Genomic DNA, 17524 nt, shown 5'->3' on the forward strand with positions numbered 1-17524 from the left:
CTAAACAGTTATTCATGAAAAGCCACTGATGGAGATAAAGTAGCAGCCAAGAATGCTGCTGCAAGAAAACTGCATGTTAAAAATGCCTTGCTTTTTTATTTGGTATAATGACCTGAGGGTAATTGGCTGAGTCTTGTATGAGTGTGAGCTCCTAAAAAGAAGTCAAAGGAAGCATGCTATAAATTATTGCCAGTAACGCAATGACAAACAAGACTTTAAATTGTAATACAGCATATCAAAAGTTGTCCTTGCTGCTCAAGAGCAAGTAGGAATATCAAACTCTGGCATTGACGAACTGAATGACAGCGGACATAAAATAGAAGCCTCTGATAGGTTGTAGCCTATTATACAGTATGCAGTGTTCTGAAGGCCTTTTGAAGGACAAATGCTCACATTTGCCAAACTCTAACTTACTAACTTATAGTGTACATGCAACACAGGCAGCCTGAGCTTTCTGGTGGGAAATAGATTGTGAGCAATTCTGCATAAACACTTTCCCCCACTCATAATTTGGATTTGCCTCTTGAATATTCATGGTGTTAATTTATTCTCTCTCCCTGTATCTTAACATTCCCGTGCAACTCGTATAGTATAACATAAAACGGCCTACTTCCTGAGTGTAGGTATTTCGACTTAAATTGCCATTCCTATTTACTAGGATCATCGGTATTAGAGTAGACGCCCACCTATTTGCAGTTTGGCATATAATTATTTATGGGAACTTAAATAGAAAGTGGTTTGAAGGCACTCTCAGAGTGCTGCAGCAATGAATCCAGCAGAGGGTGCTGCAGCAGGAAGAGGTGCTGCAAAGCTGCACGTTTTTCAAGTACAATACACCGAAAATTTCACATAGAAAAAAAGACGTGCTGCATTTTACCAGCGATACTCAAACTGATCATATTTTACTTACAGCTGTATTTGACAATCCAGCAGCCGGCAAGAAGTCCGAGGAGGGTGGAGTGCGTGGTCGGTATAGGTCCTTCTGGCACCACAACATGGCTAACTGGAAGATGGCAACACAGTGGCAAAATGTCAATATCAAAGCCAAAGCCAGCGCTTTCAGTACTGTTTAATTTCCAAGATAAGACCTCCAAAAAAGGTTTGAAGTGGAGCAATTTCAATGCATTCCACAACCGTTACTATGCAACAGTGGAAGCAGCCGTAATGAATATAGAACACTAAAAGTGGGGTTTAATTACTCCTGGCTTTAACGAGAGATGGTGCTTAACAACAGAGTACTTACTTACTGGCTTTCACAAAACAGGCAAGCATTCTTTTATTACACTGGGTAATAATTGATTAATAACTTCAGCAATCAACAGTGAACAAGCCATGGGAAATCTAAATGTATAAGCAACTACACTCAACAAAAATATAACGCAAAACACTTTTGTTTTTTATGTTGATGTTTTTTATGAGTTCATGACAAATATAACAATATGTATGCATCATGCCAAAACCTCAAACATGTTTTACTCACGCCCAACGGTTTGCAAATACAAAAAAATCATTCAAACTAAAGCATTTTGTTTTGCAAAATAAAAGACGTATCTATCAAACAAATACAGCATCTTTTACAAATACAAAAGAAAAAATGTGGGTTTCCCCTAGGATTTTCCGAAGCTGTGGTGGTGGGCTTCATGGGACTGTCACCGCTGTGTCATGCCGCTGTTTGCAATTCTTTTTTTTTTTTTTTTTTTTATTATGACAAAAATGACTTATTTAACTTTTTTCAACAACCAGCAGGACATGAACCAAAACAACAAACTTAATTTCATGGCAAAGTTGCTGAGAGCACCGGCTCATCAAAAGGCTCATCAAAATGTTTGATCCACTTGTAATACATTCCTGCTACACCACTCACCATTAGCTGTGTTGTGACAACCCACCACGTACCCTCCTGCCACCATGAACACGGTTTAGCAAAGCATCGGCTCAAGTATGCTGTGTGTGGACTGTCATGGTGAGCACACTTGCTGCCGCACACACAAGGGGCTTCAAAGTCCATAAGCTTCTAAACTTTGCAAAGAATACACTCAGATGTTGCTCAGATTGAAGTTACAGATGTCCGCCATCTCCTAGTGTAAAGTATTAGCTACATGAGGCACCATAGTTAAGTCAGAGGAGCCCGAAGCCCAGAGGGAGGCTGATGTCATTGCAGCACTCCAATGAATGCATTGCTCAGACGCAATGAATTATGGGAAAACTTGAAGAGTTGGGGTTTTTTTTCCCCATTTGAAACTCGTATTGGTACATATTTGTATATTTGTCCGGTATTGTCGGAGTCTTAAGTTGCTGTGTGATGAGTTTAGTGTTCATAGTAAAATGAAACCGTGAGTCAGACTGTTATATTGTTATACTGTTATATATAATAATGACCTCCAGCAATTTCCAGTGGGTTGACAGGCTTGTTGTGAGTGCACTGATAGCTTGTGATTGGCTCCTGCCAAAGAAAGCCTCCTCACGGATTCGCGAGCGGCACAGTATTTAAACAATTAGTAGTAGTTCTGAAGCAAAGGAGATGTCATGAGATTTGACTTTATCCACACAAAATTTTGTACTAGTTGACAAAAACCTACTTTTAATTTGATGCCTATGATATGAATACATGGGAAATGAATTGTTCAGCAATATATTTTTTAGTTAAAAATAACACAATTAACAAAATAACAATTTAAATATTTATATTATAGAAACTGTCCTGTATAAACAGTATATATTCAGAGTCCAGGGTTATGATAGCACAGGTGTATCCAACTTGCAGCACTATTAAAGCTACTCTAACAAAAAGAAAGGAGAGGTGATCTCTTTGTGTTTTATGTGACTGCCAACATTTAAATTCAACTTTATTTACAATGCACATCTACACACAGTGTGCTCATTTGTCATTAAATACAAGCGTCATGTTTGCATAGAACACTTACAAAAATAATAAGAGGAGAAGCAAATATTGTTTGGTGAACTACTCAACATCATCTGGTGAGCTACTGCTAGTTTACGAGCCACCTGTTGGCGACCCTTGAGATAGCATTACTATCTTTAAGCTGGACACACTATGTGTTTCTGTTGAACGACTTCGACAAACTAGTGTTTTGAAGACAAGCAATTATTATTTTAATGACAACAAGAGAGCAAGATTAAGTGACACTTTAAAAAAACAAGTTAGCATGAACGTGATGGCCACTTCCAGCTCGCCCGTGGGACAAAAATGAGCTGGCTAACTGCCACAAGAGAGGCAGTGCAAAACGTGTAAACAAAGTGGAATGAGATTGAAACATGCGCTAACACACGTTGACATACATAAGCTTTGGCTCTGACAAGTTGCCGTCAATCGACTACACAATTTACGGACTACAAAGTGAACGTCGACACAAGACCGGTCACATACTTTTATTTGGTCACACATACGCAAGCGCCAAGCTGCCAACAGGGAAGGCAGACGATTCCGGTGCATGTTTATCAAAATAAAGCGCAGTGAAACAGTTTTGAGTTTAAATTATTTCCAAACGCACTGTGGTCAATGTGTCCGTAAATAAGCTATACATGTACTGTATCTATATAGCATATACATCCATACACTATATTATTTAACAGTCTTTTTTTGTGTTTTTTTAAATAACCCAATTTTTTAAAAGGTGTGGCAGCTTTTATTTTGTAGTGGTGGTGAGCCACGATCAATTACATGTAGCAGAAATGCTGAACATATTTCTTCAATTACAAAGAAAATATCCTTCAAGTACGGTATACAAAACAAATATCCTTCAAGTACAAAAAACAACTCTACCAGAATGAAAGTGTCACGAGACTTTGTCACAAGTTCCTTTGTATGCGTAAAACATGCCGTATTTGTTTCTGAAACAGAATTTGTTTGATAGGTATTTGTAAAACAAAATGCATTAGTTAATGAATTCTGTTTAGTATATGCAAACCACACTGAGTTTGTCTGTGACGTCACGTTGGGCGTGAGTAAAACATGTTTCGTGAGTCTGTAAGGTTTTGGCATGATTTTAACTCCATAGTTTTTGCTACCATTTTTCATGCACTGAACTCAAAATATGTAAAACTTTCTATGTAGTACACATAAGACCTCTGTCTCTCAAGTATTGCTCACGAAACTGTCCAAATCTGTCTTAGTGAGCACTTTGCTGAGATAATCCATCCACCTCACAGGTGTCACATATCAAGATGCTGATTAAACAGCATGATTATTACACGGGTCTGTCTTGGGATGGCTACAAGAAAAGGCCACCACCAAATGTGCAGGTTCATCACACAGCGCCACACATGCTTTAAGTGTTGAGGGAGCGTGCAATAGGCATGCCGACTGTCAGAACTATTACAGTAGTTAAATTCCTCAATAACATTCCCTCGAGGTACTTTTGTATGTTCATAGCCCAAGGACTGAAAGCAACTTTTGGGGGAAAACTTTGCACCTTTCTGCACATGAATGCGCCAATGAGCAAAAAGGCTGAATTTGTCTGGAAGGGAATGTTAACCCTTTAGGTGCCAGAGTTTTTTTTCCCCAGTTTTGACTACTATTTCGAAAGGTTTTAGCTTGAAAATGTTTAGAGTTAAAGGCATACTGTAAAATAGAAAAATCATCAGTATAACCCAAAGTTTGTGATGGGAGTAAATTCACTCATCTAATTTGCATATTATGACGTCTCCAGGCTCGGAATTTGTCAGAACCCTCTCTCCAAGATACTGGCTCATCAAAATGTCTGATTCACTTGTGATACTCTTCCTCATCTCTCAAGCAAACCCAGCCATCATCATCATCACTTACAGCGGTATCTTGAACAACACTGCTAATGCCTGTGAATATTATCATTCATCCAGATCATTGTATTCTCAGGTGTCATCTATCAATTAGCAGTGCATTTTTTGCCAAAGACTCTCCCGCAGATACTACCGGGTATGCCGCTATCCCAGAATTTTTTTTTTTTTTTTACATTCCCGCTACGCCCCTCATCATTAGCGGTGTTTTGACAACCCACCACGGCCCCTCTTGCCACCCCAAACATGGTTAAGCAAAGCATCGGCGAAAGTATATGCTGCTTGTGGACTGTGACAGGCGGACTCACTTCCGCAAGTACGCAGTAGCTGAAAGTCTATAAACTCCTACACTTTACATAAAACCACGCCCACATTAAAGTTAAAGATGTCCGCCATCTCCTGGTATAAAATATGAACTACATAAGGCACCATATTTGCTGAAATGGCTTGTTAAATTCAGCAATTTTGCGACTTTAGCGCTTAAAGGGTTATAAAACATTTAATTTGCAACTAGTCTTCAAGGGAATGGCACTACCTGAGGAAGTAAAGGTGTCTGTTACACTCCCATCCAACAGACGGCTCAGCCTGGACAAATGACACCGGTCTGTTTGCGACAGCTTGGTGGACAGAAACACAATTTCGTCTTGTTTCACACAGCTACCCACCTAAGAGAGAACATAAATGTAGTTTAGAATTTAAATTATTGGATAAAGCAATGAAAAGAAAATGACTTATTACAGAAAGACTGGCTAGGCTGGTCATAGATGTGTTAGCATCTTCAGAGGCTTCGTGGAAGATCGTCAACATCTCCCGACTCACAGCACAGTCTGCAGGCCGCTTCCCATGAAGATTACTGTGAAGAACATCATTTCAAACTCAATTCATAACGCTTGCAAGCATGTCATTTAAAAATTCACCACAACTGAAACAACCTGCAGACCATTAGGTGCATGACTAACACCAAAAACTGCTTAAAATAGACAGGGGTTCACCTTGACAAAAGACAATAAAAGAGTGAAAAAAATGCAGAAGACGAGGCCCATGCCTATCTGCTTGTCTTTTAAAAAAATAGGCATCAGCAATGATAACACCTTACAATTAATAGGTCCACTGGTCCATAAAATGTTTCATTTGTATTCCTACGACCCGCCACAGCTACACAAAACCACTGTCTGACACACTTTTGTGGACACACAAACTGGTTTATGTAGCTGCACATGAGAACAATTGCGGAAAAAGGCTGAGGAAAGTTGTCACAAACCCCCTTTTACAAGCCACTGCTCAAGCATACAAGAGGGAGGAAGGTAGAAGTGGTTCTAGTGGATATCCATTGTAACCAGGACTCATTTAATATTTAGTATAAGCTCAGCACAAATAGAATGCAAATGTGGCATGGATCACTTTTGAGAGTAAAGGAAGTGTACCTTCAACTCCTCTCCCGTTATGGTATCAACAGATGCATACCTGTATGGCATCAAACCAAGTATAACTTACAGTAAGTCATGCACCCGTTTTCAGTGGGTTGAAGGCCTATTTGAAACCCACTTTCATTGAAAAAGCCTGACAGAGGGATGTCTCAACCAGATACTGAAACCGGATATTGCAAAAAAATATGGCAAAATTTTTTTTTTTTTAAAAGTATCAGATTACATCGGCCTACATTTAAAATCTCCGATGTTGGCACTCTGTGATACAAGCAGTGGATTCCAGACTCCACCCCAGCACATCTATCCAGCAGCGCCCAGACGGGGCCCAAGTGAGCGCAACAACAGCACGCTAATGTACCAAGCATGGAGTAGGAGTGATATCAACCGTGTGTATTTTTTGTTAAAGTCCAAAAAAGACCTTGCAGCCGAGTGCAAAACTTGTCATGCACAGGTTTCCCGTGGTGGCACAGAACTGGGAAAGTTTAACACGAACAAACTGGTCCCGCATTTGAAGTAGCATTACACGAGAAACTCCCACAGGATGACAAGAAGTCACTAGATATGACAGAAAAGATGACACGTCCCTGTCGGTGGTGAGTAACATCAGGTATAAACACCTAATTGAGCACCTCAAACCTCGCTACATTATGCCTGGCCGCCACTATATTGTGGATAAAACTATACCCCAAATGCCCAGAATTAAAAGGGGTCCATTTTTCTCACCTACTATTGCTGATAATTTTTCGTTATTTAGAGCAATATGACTTGATCAAGCCTTTTCTAACATTCTACACTACAAAATAAGTATGAGTAAGTAAAAGTACGTATGATTCGTGCTGATATCTGCATTGGCCAATATTCATGGCTGCAATATCGGCTTGGAAGTGAAAAAGTAACAGAACACCCCTTTTATAAGGGTATCAAAATACCTCTTAGACACTAACAGACATGCAAACTTATACCCGCATCTACAACCTGAAAGGCATGCTGCGTAACCTCATGTACAAGCAGTCAAGGCATGAAACTGTCATGTGACCACACGCTGAAAAAAAAAAAAAGTTAACAGGAGGTCTGAATTCGTGATCAAGATGCTACCAAGGACTGTTGCTAAAATGTCATTATTAAAACGTGTTTTGTGTTGACCTACTGAGTTGATCAGAAGAAAGGTTGCATTTGTATATTTAAATCTTTTTGAATTGCACTTTTTGTTCATCTGAAGAGTTGAATCAGAGCAACTGGATTAGTTTGATTTTCTGAAGACATTGCTCCTCAGATATATCATATACAGTACTGAAAACCTCTACAAAAGAATGTTCATTGAGCTTCTTTTGTGCTTTAAAAGAACTCCTCCTTTACAATGACTACACATAAGCGCAGTGTACATCTGCAGTAGCATGTTTACAGAACCAAAGTTGCATGCCAGGCTTCCCATTAGAGATTGCACTGGCAGATGTCTTGAGTCCTGCTTGCGTGTGTGTGTGTGTGTGTGTGTGTGTGTGTGTGTGTGTGTGTGTGTGTGTGTGTGTAATAAGGCGCCATTGAGAGACTCATTTGTGGCCTATTCCATTGCAGACCAGCGTCAAGGTGAAGAAGAGAAAATGTAAGACCCAGAAATGGAGTCCCATCAAAGCAATGAAAGAAAATGTCAGCCCAAAGACAAAGGATGACAGGTGCACATTGATCGTACAGCCGGCTGTTAAAGGGAACACTGGTGATTCTGATTGACGGACCCTCTTATCATACTGATTAACCGGCATTCTCTCCCTCATTATAGCCTCCAAGGGCCAGAAACACTGACTGAGCATCAACTCACTGATCAAAAACTAATCAGCATTTTTCTTACATGATAGAGCTTGCGCATTAGTGAAAACCATAAAGTTGACGAATACTTGTGATCCAACACCATGGAAAGCAGAGTAAAACGTCAGCCTCGCATGTGTTGCTACAGTGAATTACCTTATTTTCCCCCACTAAAGAGTTCCCCAAACAAAAATTCAGGCCATCTAAAAATGGCCTGCCAGTGAGCGTTTCTCAGAGCGTGATAACATTATATGGAAGCAGCAGACTGCCAGTATAAAACGCACAGAAAAATAAACTTACAGCACATTCTGCGAGGCTCCGAAATGCAGCAGCAATTTGACGACAGCTATGTGGCCATTCCGCACAGCATCATGTAGTGGAGAGTCATTTTCGTAGCCAGGAGTGTTTACGAGTGCTCCCCGTGAAACTAGCACCTCCACCACCGCCAGATGACCAAGGTTACATGCTTCATGCTGAAAAGGGAACAGAAACAATTCGATGTATTATGATGTATTACTTGGAGTCTTGAATGAATGCAGCATTTCAATACTGGTGAGAACCTTAAAAGTATGTCAGCAAGTGATGACCATTTGTAGCAATGAGTCAACACTTTGTTTTAACAATACAGTCCTCCGTCACCACATCACGCTTGAAATTTTGCGGTTTCACTCTAGCATGGTTTTTCAAAAATATACTGTATATTAATTCATAAATCATACTGTTTCATGGTTGAATGTGGCCTATTAGTCAAATTAAGCATTTTCAAGCATAAAAATAACTAAATGAACTAAAATACAAATACAAGGCATTCAAAGACGCTGGGATGATATTATATTCTACACTAGTCACTAGGTGTCTGTAATCGCCGGATTTTAGTGCAGCTTTCAATGATCTCACAACGGCAATATAATTCCCAAAACGGGATACTGTTGCGGCTGTAACCCATCCATCCATTTTCTATGCCGCTTATCCTACTTAGTGTCGTGAGTATGCTGGAGCCTATCCCAACTTCGGGCGAGAGGCGGGGTACAACCTGGACTGGTCGGCGGCTGTAACCCATGTCAAGCTAAAACTCAACTCTGAACCCCCGACAGTCACTTCCTATCCCTAACACATTTACAGCACCACGAGCATGAGTCTTATTTATGTCTTAAATGGCTTTTTTTCTGTTATTATGTCTACTATATTGGGTCACACGAGTGGAAAGGAGACTATAGGGTGTTATTTCATGTCTAGAGGGCTCTAATGTTAAAAAGCGTACGACCAGAAGGTCGTAAATAGGTTTTCTATGCTACCAAAATATTCCATTTATAAATAATGAATCCTACTTGGTGAAATTCATCACAGTCACATTTGGAACCAATTTACGGCAATGAACGAGGGATTACTGTACATTAACTTGTGGGCCAGTTTGTACTTATTATTAGGGGTGTCACGAGATCTTGTGATCTCAATCTTGACGTGAGATTTCTTGTTCAGAAAAAAAACTAATAAATTTAAACAATAATAAATTTAATTAATTATACAATAAATAAAAATGAACGTGATAATTTTGCCAGCCTCCAAATATTGCCATGTGCATGTGTGTCTGTTTTCCTCGTCTCTCAAGTTGAGCCCATCAACACCAACGAGTCAGTATGATGAATTTATTCGCAAGTGGTAGCAACATAAAAAGGCAACAAAACAAGCTTGCCCACCTCAAACATATCCACCCGACCTAGTATTCCCATCTGGGGAAACGACACATTGAGATGCAGAGCCTACATCCCGACAGTCAACACTCACTCAGATGTTTGGTCGGCAAAGTAAATACAGGAACAACGGAACAGTACAAAATTGTGTGTGTTCACAAACAGGCACAGAACTGCTGCTCTTTAAAACAGCTGAAAAGCCAGCATTTTAAGAAATGCTGCAAACATTAGGCAGTACAAATTGACTGTGAAAAAATACGTCATAAACGGCAATTCCACAAATTTACATAGTAACAGTGTTTTATTTGATCTGATATACTGTACAGTATATCATAACAGTGTCAAAAATGTTGACAATAATATCAATTAGCATTCATTTGTGGGACAATAAACATTTCAAAGGGCAAATGCATTGTTTTGGAACGCATTTAACTAATAAAGTAGGTTTGTCCGGTCATATTTTTTTGTTGTACTTTTCTTAAAATTAATGTTAAAATCTTGTCTCGTGGACCCAATATTGTGCATCGTCTCGTGACAATCCTACTTACTATATATATATATGCTATAAATATATTTACAAATTTAGTTTGTTATGACAGTATTGTTCTCAAGTGAGTATTTTTAACTATCACCATGTAACCTTAGCTGAAGGAAGATAACAGTTCAGACTGCAGACACACACACACACACACACTGTAACAGAGCTACATGGCAGTAGCATGTCAAATGTGACGGGAACAAGTCTTTCCTGATATTCACATGTCAATCAGAAAGAAACACTGTCATCTCTATTGTAAGATTCAGAAATGTCAGCAAAATGTCAAACTGTACATTGAGTTTTGAGATGAGTACTGGTATATTGACAGCAAATAACAGCGTGAAGGGCGACTTTTATCAAATGTACAGCACAGCAAGCCCCGGATGGATGGTGCCTGTGTTAAGCACTGGCAAAAGAGACAGCTAAGAATTGAACAAATGGAGGCTCCCCAACAGCCTTCACTTGAACATATGGTCTCTTTCAGAGTGTGCTGGTGAAGCAAGACTGAGGATGAAGACACGACCTCCAGTATGCTCATTCTGATGTGCTTGAACTACAGTCTATAGATACTGCCTTTGTGCACTTGACAAGATGTGAATACAGACACTGTAATATTATAATAATTGTAACACAGTTGGCAGAACCAGACTGAACTGCCCACTGACATACTGGTACCTTGCTTCCAATTAGCAAAGTAAACTTTCAGGTGTATGAGTGTATTGGACTTACTAGAGGTGTCCATCCTGCATTATCCTTCAAGTTTGGGTCAGCTCCTTGGTCCAGTAGTTCCCTGACAGCCTCAACATCCCCCTGGACCACAAACAAAATTAACAAACCTACACTCGGCGCTGCAGCCCTTTCAAGAGAATAATTCAAAAATTGTGTACCAAAGGCATACCTTGTCTAGGATATCATGGCAATCCTTACCAGGATGATTGTGAGATTATTACAAACCAGTGCAGCGTATGTGACCTGTTGTACTATAATTCAAGATTATATAAAGAATATTGATGTATTGTATATTAATGTTGTTTTGATGATGGGCGATTTGGACCACTGTGCAAACATTCCTCACTGTCCTTCGACTTTTTAAGAATGTGTCGGACAGTTTTTAATCTGATTTTTGTAGTTTCAGCAAACTGTATGGATGTTTTCTCGTGCTTTGTGCATGCCTATTCTGAAACAGATTAACATCTTTTCCGCAACCACAGGATGTGTCTTCTGATATGGTTGTTTAACAAAGGAGAAGCTACACACATCATCAGTTTGCAAACATAATTACCCATGCACTACTAATTCAATGGGAGGCTCTTGCTCATTTGCTTTCCTTAAACAAAGGTTATGACGACCAATTCATCAAATGCATTTTCATTGAGGATTAAAATACAATTTACAACAGAAAAATGTAGTGAGTAAAACTGTAGTAGTTGTCTTTGGCTTCTGGAGCTTTTAGGCACTGGCTTGGAAAGTGCACGGAAGGTAGCAGCATGTATAACTATGCTACAAGTGCAAAGTGAGCAAAAAAAATAAAACTATCTGTAAAAAAAAAAAAAAAAAAAAAAGCAAAAGTTTACCTTTATAGCGGCTAAATGTAGTGGAGTCTCTCCTTTGCGGTTCTTCTTTGTGACTGTTGGGCTCCTCACAGATGCATGAGAAGAGGGTGATTTTCTGCCTACAATGCTTGGGAGAGGGGGACTCTCTCCTTTATCCTCTCGGGAGGTCTTTTTACACCTCCGGCTGGGCGAAGGAGATTTAAGGTCAGTTGGAGACGAGCGACCCAATGACTTTCGACAGCCACCTGGTGAGGCTATTCGTCGTTTCGGTGTGGTCTCCAGGGTAACGATTTCTCCCTCCAGTCTTGGCCGTTTTGAGGACTGCTTTGGAGAAGATTTGCTGGCCTGTTTTTGAGGATTGTCTGTCAGGATGGAGTCGGAGGCGGGCAGTGTGTCCATTTTATTCGAACAAAACTGAGTTTGGTTTTTAGGCACAGTGATGGTAGCTTCGGAGAGTCCTTGCTGTATGACGCCACTGCCAGAGTCGGGGCTCAGGAAAGAAACCCTTTTGTTTGACCTCCCTTCAACTTGTGCACCAGTGGGCTCTGATTCCACAAAGGCATCTTCATCCTCTGTAATCCCCCACTGCTTGTTTATGGCATCAAGCTTGTTCTTCTTCACAATCTGTCTCGTCTGTTTCCTTGTGGCTCTTTCCATTGTTGCCTTCCTGCAGGCAATGCTTTTCTTATTTGACCTCTTCCTCTTCTTCTTGTTAGTGTTGAATTTTGGAGACAAGGAGCCAGAGTCTTGGGAGGATGAGGTGAAGTTAAAAACTGTCAGGTCATTGACTTCAGCGATTTTATTGCCAGGGTGCACTGCAGCTGTTTCTTCCAAAGACTTGTTGGCAGGTATGATGTCTTCTGCAGATTTCTCCACCATGCAACGGACTTTACGACTGCGAGGACTGAACCAGATCTTGAAATTCTTCTTGTGTTTTAACACGGTGCCCTCATTTTGTGGCTGTACGACAGCCTCGGAGGACTCTGCACAACGAGATATGAATAAATGGTATGAAATCAAAAAATACCCCTGCACCCTAATGTCTTAATTCAAATGTCAGTCACAGAGACTCTCTTGGTTTCAAAAGGTCATTCCATTTTGACCAAGTGTAACTGTATTTTTAGGCTTCAGACATATTTACTAAAGTCAAATTTGATCACTTTTCTAGAACTCTGAAAGCTTTTCCTGCACCCTACAGATGTAAAAATAAAAATACAGGTAGCCTTCAGGTTACGTATGACTTCTGTTGCTAGACTATGATGTAAGTCGTGTTTTGGTCTACGTTTGATCTTATACCCAAATTTCCCATATACTAAGCCATATTAACTTGGTTATTTTCATTTGTTATTGTTTTAGAGTAAAGCAAACGTTTAAATTAGAATATCAACAAATATTGAGTTGATTCTCTGTATGACTTTGCCTTCCATAAATTAAGTCAGAATATTAGGAAATGGTGGGTTGACTTTCTTTGTTATTTTAAGTTGTTCCAACAAGTCACCCTCAATGTACACAGAACACGTGAAAGACATCAAATACTGTCATAAAAAGTGGTTGTCTTACACAACATGGGGTGTTACAAGGAGGGAGGAGGAAGTCTCTATGACGAGACCACTAAGCTGCTTATGACTTATCACTGTCGATTTCATACAAGCAGATCCTTTCATATGTTCAAGAAGACCATCTTCACCCTTCATGATGGCCGCTGTTAATTTCACTTTCACGTGCTGCCACCAGACGAGTCTCCCTTACTGCCTTTGAAGTCATCATGGAAATTAAACTTCCAATAGTGACGTTGTCCTTCCTCTCAATGTAGGGACTACTTGTTACTTTATGTGTTATTCCGCCAGGTGCATGTGACTACTTTTCTTTTTCTATTTCTACAATAATTATAATAATTAATGGCAGTGCATACGTAACCACAAAACTCAGAACACTGTAAACCGAGCACAAACTGTAAACCCCGAAAACGCACCTTTACAAGAATGTTACGCATCTGTTGGATCACTTGCAATCCTAAAATATCTTCTAAATGTTTTTAATTATTCCCAAATGCTTAGGAGTAGCACTGGCAGAAACAGATTTTTGTTATATCTGAGTGAAATTAGAGTAAGTATTGACCACATGATCTGCTCTCCCGTGATTAATTGCATTGCATATTTCCAGTCATTAGAGGGATGCTGCTGGGAAGCAAAGACAAACATTCCACCTCTTGTGTCATAACGGAAATGTTTTAGTCAACCACCATGACGATGAAACAAAACCTAATAAATAATATTGACTTGAGGGAATTTGTTTCGCAGCTGGCAAATATTTACCTGGTTGTACACTGGGGTTTAACATGGACTCCAAACCACTGAAGAGCTGTATGATACTGCTGAGCTGCCTGTTGATTTGGATGTCCTTTACCCAGGCGGGGCTCTGACAAACCACACAGCCATCTCCTGCCTGTGGGCCCGCACAAGACCTATGAAAGAAATACAGCTTCAGCATAACTGTTCTCTGCTACTATATATGACATATAGAAACCTGCCTGAACAGCACGGCTGTAAACACTCCGGCGATGTTACATTTATTCAAGTTTGTGCTTGCTGCATGGCTATAAGACCACACTGAAGTGTAATTTGTTTTTTTACGGATTATGACTGAGAATCTCTGGACATATTTTGCTTGCTGTACGTTTTATTAAACAACTGCCTTCTTTTTTTTTAATGCATTGGTTTGTCAAGGGCCGCACGGTGGCTGAGTGGTTAGCACACAGTCACACAGGCCACACAGTCAGGATATCAGGACGATCTGGGTTCGAATCTCTGCTGGGTATCTCTGTGTGGAGTTTGCATGTTCTCCCTGTGCGTGCGTGCGTGCGTGCGTAGGTTTTCTCCGGGTACTCCGGTTTCCTCCCACATTCCAAAAAAAACATGCATGTGAGGATAATTGGCGACTCTAAATTGTCCACAGGTATGAATGTGAGCATGAATGATTGTCTATATGTGCCCTGCAGTTGGCTGGCGACCAGTCCAGGGTGTACCCCGCCTCTCGCCCGAAGTCAGCTGGGTTGGCTCCAGCATATCCCCGCGACCCTAATGAGTATAAGCAGCATAGAAAATAAATGGATGGATGGTTTGTCAAAATAATAACCTGTTGTGGTTTTTTTGTTTGTTTGTTTTTACCAAAAAAGTATGTGTCTTACTTTGGATATAACAGCAAGGGAAGAGTATGTGTCTATCAATCAACTGCAGAGTTTCCACAAATCCATTTATAAATAGATTTGGCTGTACTTGTCAAGAATCCTCCGTGTCCGAGCACGTTTCAACGAACTCTTGTTTTGAAACCCATTATTTTGAAAAAGTCACTTCCGCTTCCGGGTTTGCTAAAGTTACGATCCTAATTGTGTTCTCTGCGGCTAGCGGTGCAGAACGCTTGGAGGGATAGATTTGAAGCATTAATAGCGTCCCTTAAGTGTGTCTGACGTTTTATTGATGTTCTGGTGTCATTATACAGGTTATCCTTATTAAGTCGGTCCATAAAGTTACACGAAAATTTAAACGTATGATAAACCAAAGCCATTATGTATGTATATTCACACATTAACTGTAGTCAATATACTGTATTTGTAGCTCTACAAGTTGCATTAAGTGCAATCAGTTAAGCAGCCGCTACTGAGTGTAAAGTAGGCACTGACAGAAGCATTTACAGTTTCGTGTTAGTGGACACTTTACCTGCACAGCATATGCTCACACGTTCCGAGGCAAACCGGCTCCTTCATCAAGTGTGAGCTGGATTAAAGGAAAACACGAGTGGTCTTTAGTTGATCGTTCCATGCTTGTCTTTCAACTGACACCGTTAAAGAAACGTCACAAAATGTCACATCACACTTGTCAGTGACAAACATAACCACGGCATATCCCCCGTCGTTAAAGACGTGATTCGTTGCAGCTGTTTTTGACATGCAGTTCGGGAATCAACACAAGACAAAGATGAACTTACCATTTTGAACAAAGTAGCAGTCGTCGAAAGTTGGCAACCGCCTCTTTCGTGTTCTTCCAGGCGTCTTGATGCGCCTCAACACACGTATCCATTTTTTTTTTTTTTCAAATCTGTAGAGTTCTGGAGTTCCGCAGCGAAACAAGCGGGCGGACAACTTCCTAGTTGCTCGCATCTCCCGCCAGTTTGGTGGCAGTCACATGGTATCATTACCACGGCGACCGTGATGACGTAACTTCCTGTTCCCCCCACGAGTAGACTAAAACTTAAAAAATGTAATTATTTTAAATTTTTTTTAAACGTTTTTACACAATTTGATGAGGTGATGTACAATATTTATTTTAAATATTTATTTGATTATGAACATTATTCATGCCTTTGTGTTAGGCTAGTAGTGATTTAATATGTTTATTGTTGTTTCTTTCTGGATTTACGTTTGCGCTACAACCTAGGTTCTCAAAATGGGGTACGCGTGCCCCTAGGGGTGTGCAGACCGCCTTAGGGGGTACGTGAATAACTTCAAAACGGCTTGACTATATTAGCATCGAACTCAGACATTTACATGATTGGCTCGAACGCCTCATCAATAGCCACAGCCGGTAGTACAGTGCACAAGAAATGTGACAGCATGAAGTTGTTCATTGTTCCGAGTACGTTTGATGAACAAATAATTAAGTTTTATGATGACGTCGTGCATTAGAAGTGTTTTATCTTGAAGATCTTTTAAGATCATTAAATTGTGTCTTAAATGAGAGCTGGTCTTCTTAGTGGTGCTGTGACTAATTAGTGAGATTTCTGAGCTGTATGAGCCCACGACCACAAGGCGCCTGCAAGGCTACTTTTCATTCAGGTTGTCAGTTAATAATGTGAGAACACTAGAAAGAAATGCATTCTGAAATACAAAATGTGAGTTGTGGATACCAGCGTTTGATTCTGTTCATCACTTTTAAGGACATAATTTCTAGTCGCAGCCAGGGTATTGAGGGGTTGGCAGCATAAAATTGGCAGCATAAAAACCTGATCGGAGCATCCCTAACTGTCATATATCTAATAATACATCAAAGATGATTCATTGTGTGGTTTATGTTTTTTTTAAATGTGCAGGAGTAGGGGGTACATTACTTCCAGTCAGATGTCTGAAGGGGTACGTGACTGTGAAAAGTTTGGGAACCACCGCTCTATGAGGTTACCAGAATTTGATATCGGTAAGAAGTACATTTCTACATCAGACTGCAGCCACATCTGTACACATAGAGAATATACTGTAAAACAAACCACGCACTAATTTGAACTCAATTGAGGGCTAATTAAATGAATCCACATGAAACACTCACATACTGTGTCAAGGGGTGTCCCAAGTATGGGCCAGTGCCCATTTACGTTCCACGGCTGCATTTTTTATTGGTCCGTGGCACATTCAAAAATATAATTTAACAAAAAAACTAACAACAAAAATCTGTAGTAATTTTACAAGAATGAAGTCAAAATATTTAGAGAAAAAAGTTGTAATCTAACGACAAAAAAGGTTGTTACTAGAATTAGGTTATATTAGGAGGAAAAATAATGTCATTTTATCAGCATTAACTTGAAATGTTAAAGAAAGACATTCTTAAGAAGTCATTATGAAAAACAAACAAAACAACAAATACATTTGTAATTTTTGGAAAATTAGGTTATGCGGAAAAGTTCTTATGTTATGAAAGTAACGTCAAAATATTATGGGAATAAAGTCATAATTACATAAAGAAAATTTACAAG

At 39.8% G+C, this 17524-nt stretch overlaps 1 protein-coding gene across 3 annotated transcripts in view; it reads right to left on the bottom strand.

The window, feature by feature from the left end:
- Positions 1-15929, bottom strand: part of bard1 (BRCA1 associated RING domain 1) — a 40112-nt gene extending 24183 nt beyond the window's left edge. For 2 of the 3 annotated variants that reach the window (XM_054787007.1, XM_054787005.1), the window contains exons 1-9: positions 15770-15929; positions 15502-15558; positions 14101-14249; positions 11807-12768; positions 10962-11042; positions 8304-8476; positions 5515-5629; positions 5312-5441; positions 911-1003 (exon numbers count right to left, since the gene is read on the bottom strand). In XM_054787007.1, the coding sequence (XP_054642982.1) occupies positions 911-1003; positions 5312-5441; positions 5515-5629; positions 8304-8476; positions 10962-11042; positions 11807-12768; positions 14101-14249; positions 15502-15558; positions 15770-15861 (1852 nt within the window). In that variant the 5' untranslated portion in view covers positions 15862-15929. The remainder of the gene's footprint in view (positions 1-910; positions 1004-5311; positions 5442-5514; positions 5630-8303; positions 8477-10961; positions 11043-11806; positions 12769-14100; positions 14250-15501; positions 15559-15769) is intronic. The other variant, XM_054787006.1, reaches the window with a different exon arrangement.
- Positions 15930-17524: the final 1595 nt, after the last annotated feature.

The sequence above is a fragment of the Dunckerocampus dactyliophorus genome, chromosome 9 (genome assembly GCF_027744805.1).
Source record: "Dunckerocampus dactyliophorus isolate RoL2022-P2 chromosome 9, RoL_Ddac_1.1, whole genome shotgun sequence".
Taxonomy (NCBI): Eukaryota; Metazoa; Chordata; class Actinopteri; order Syngnathiformes; family Syngnathidae; genus Dunckerocampus; species Dunckerocampus dactyliophorus.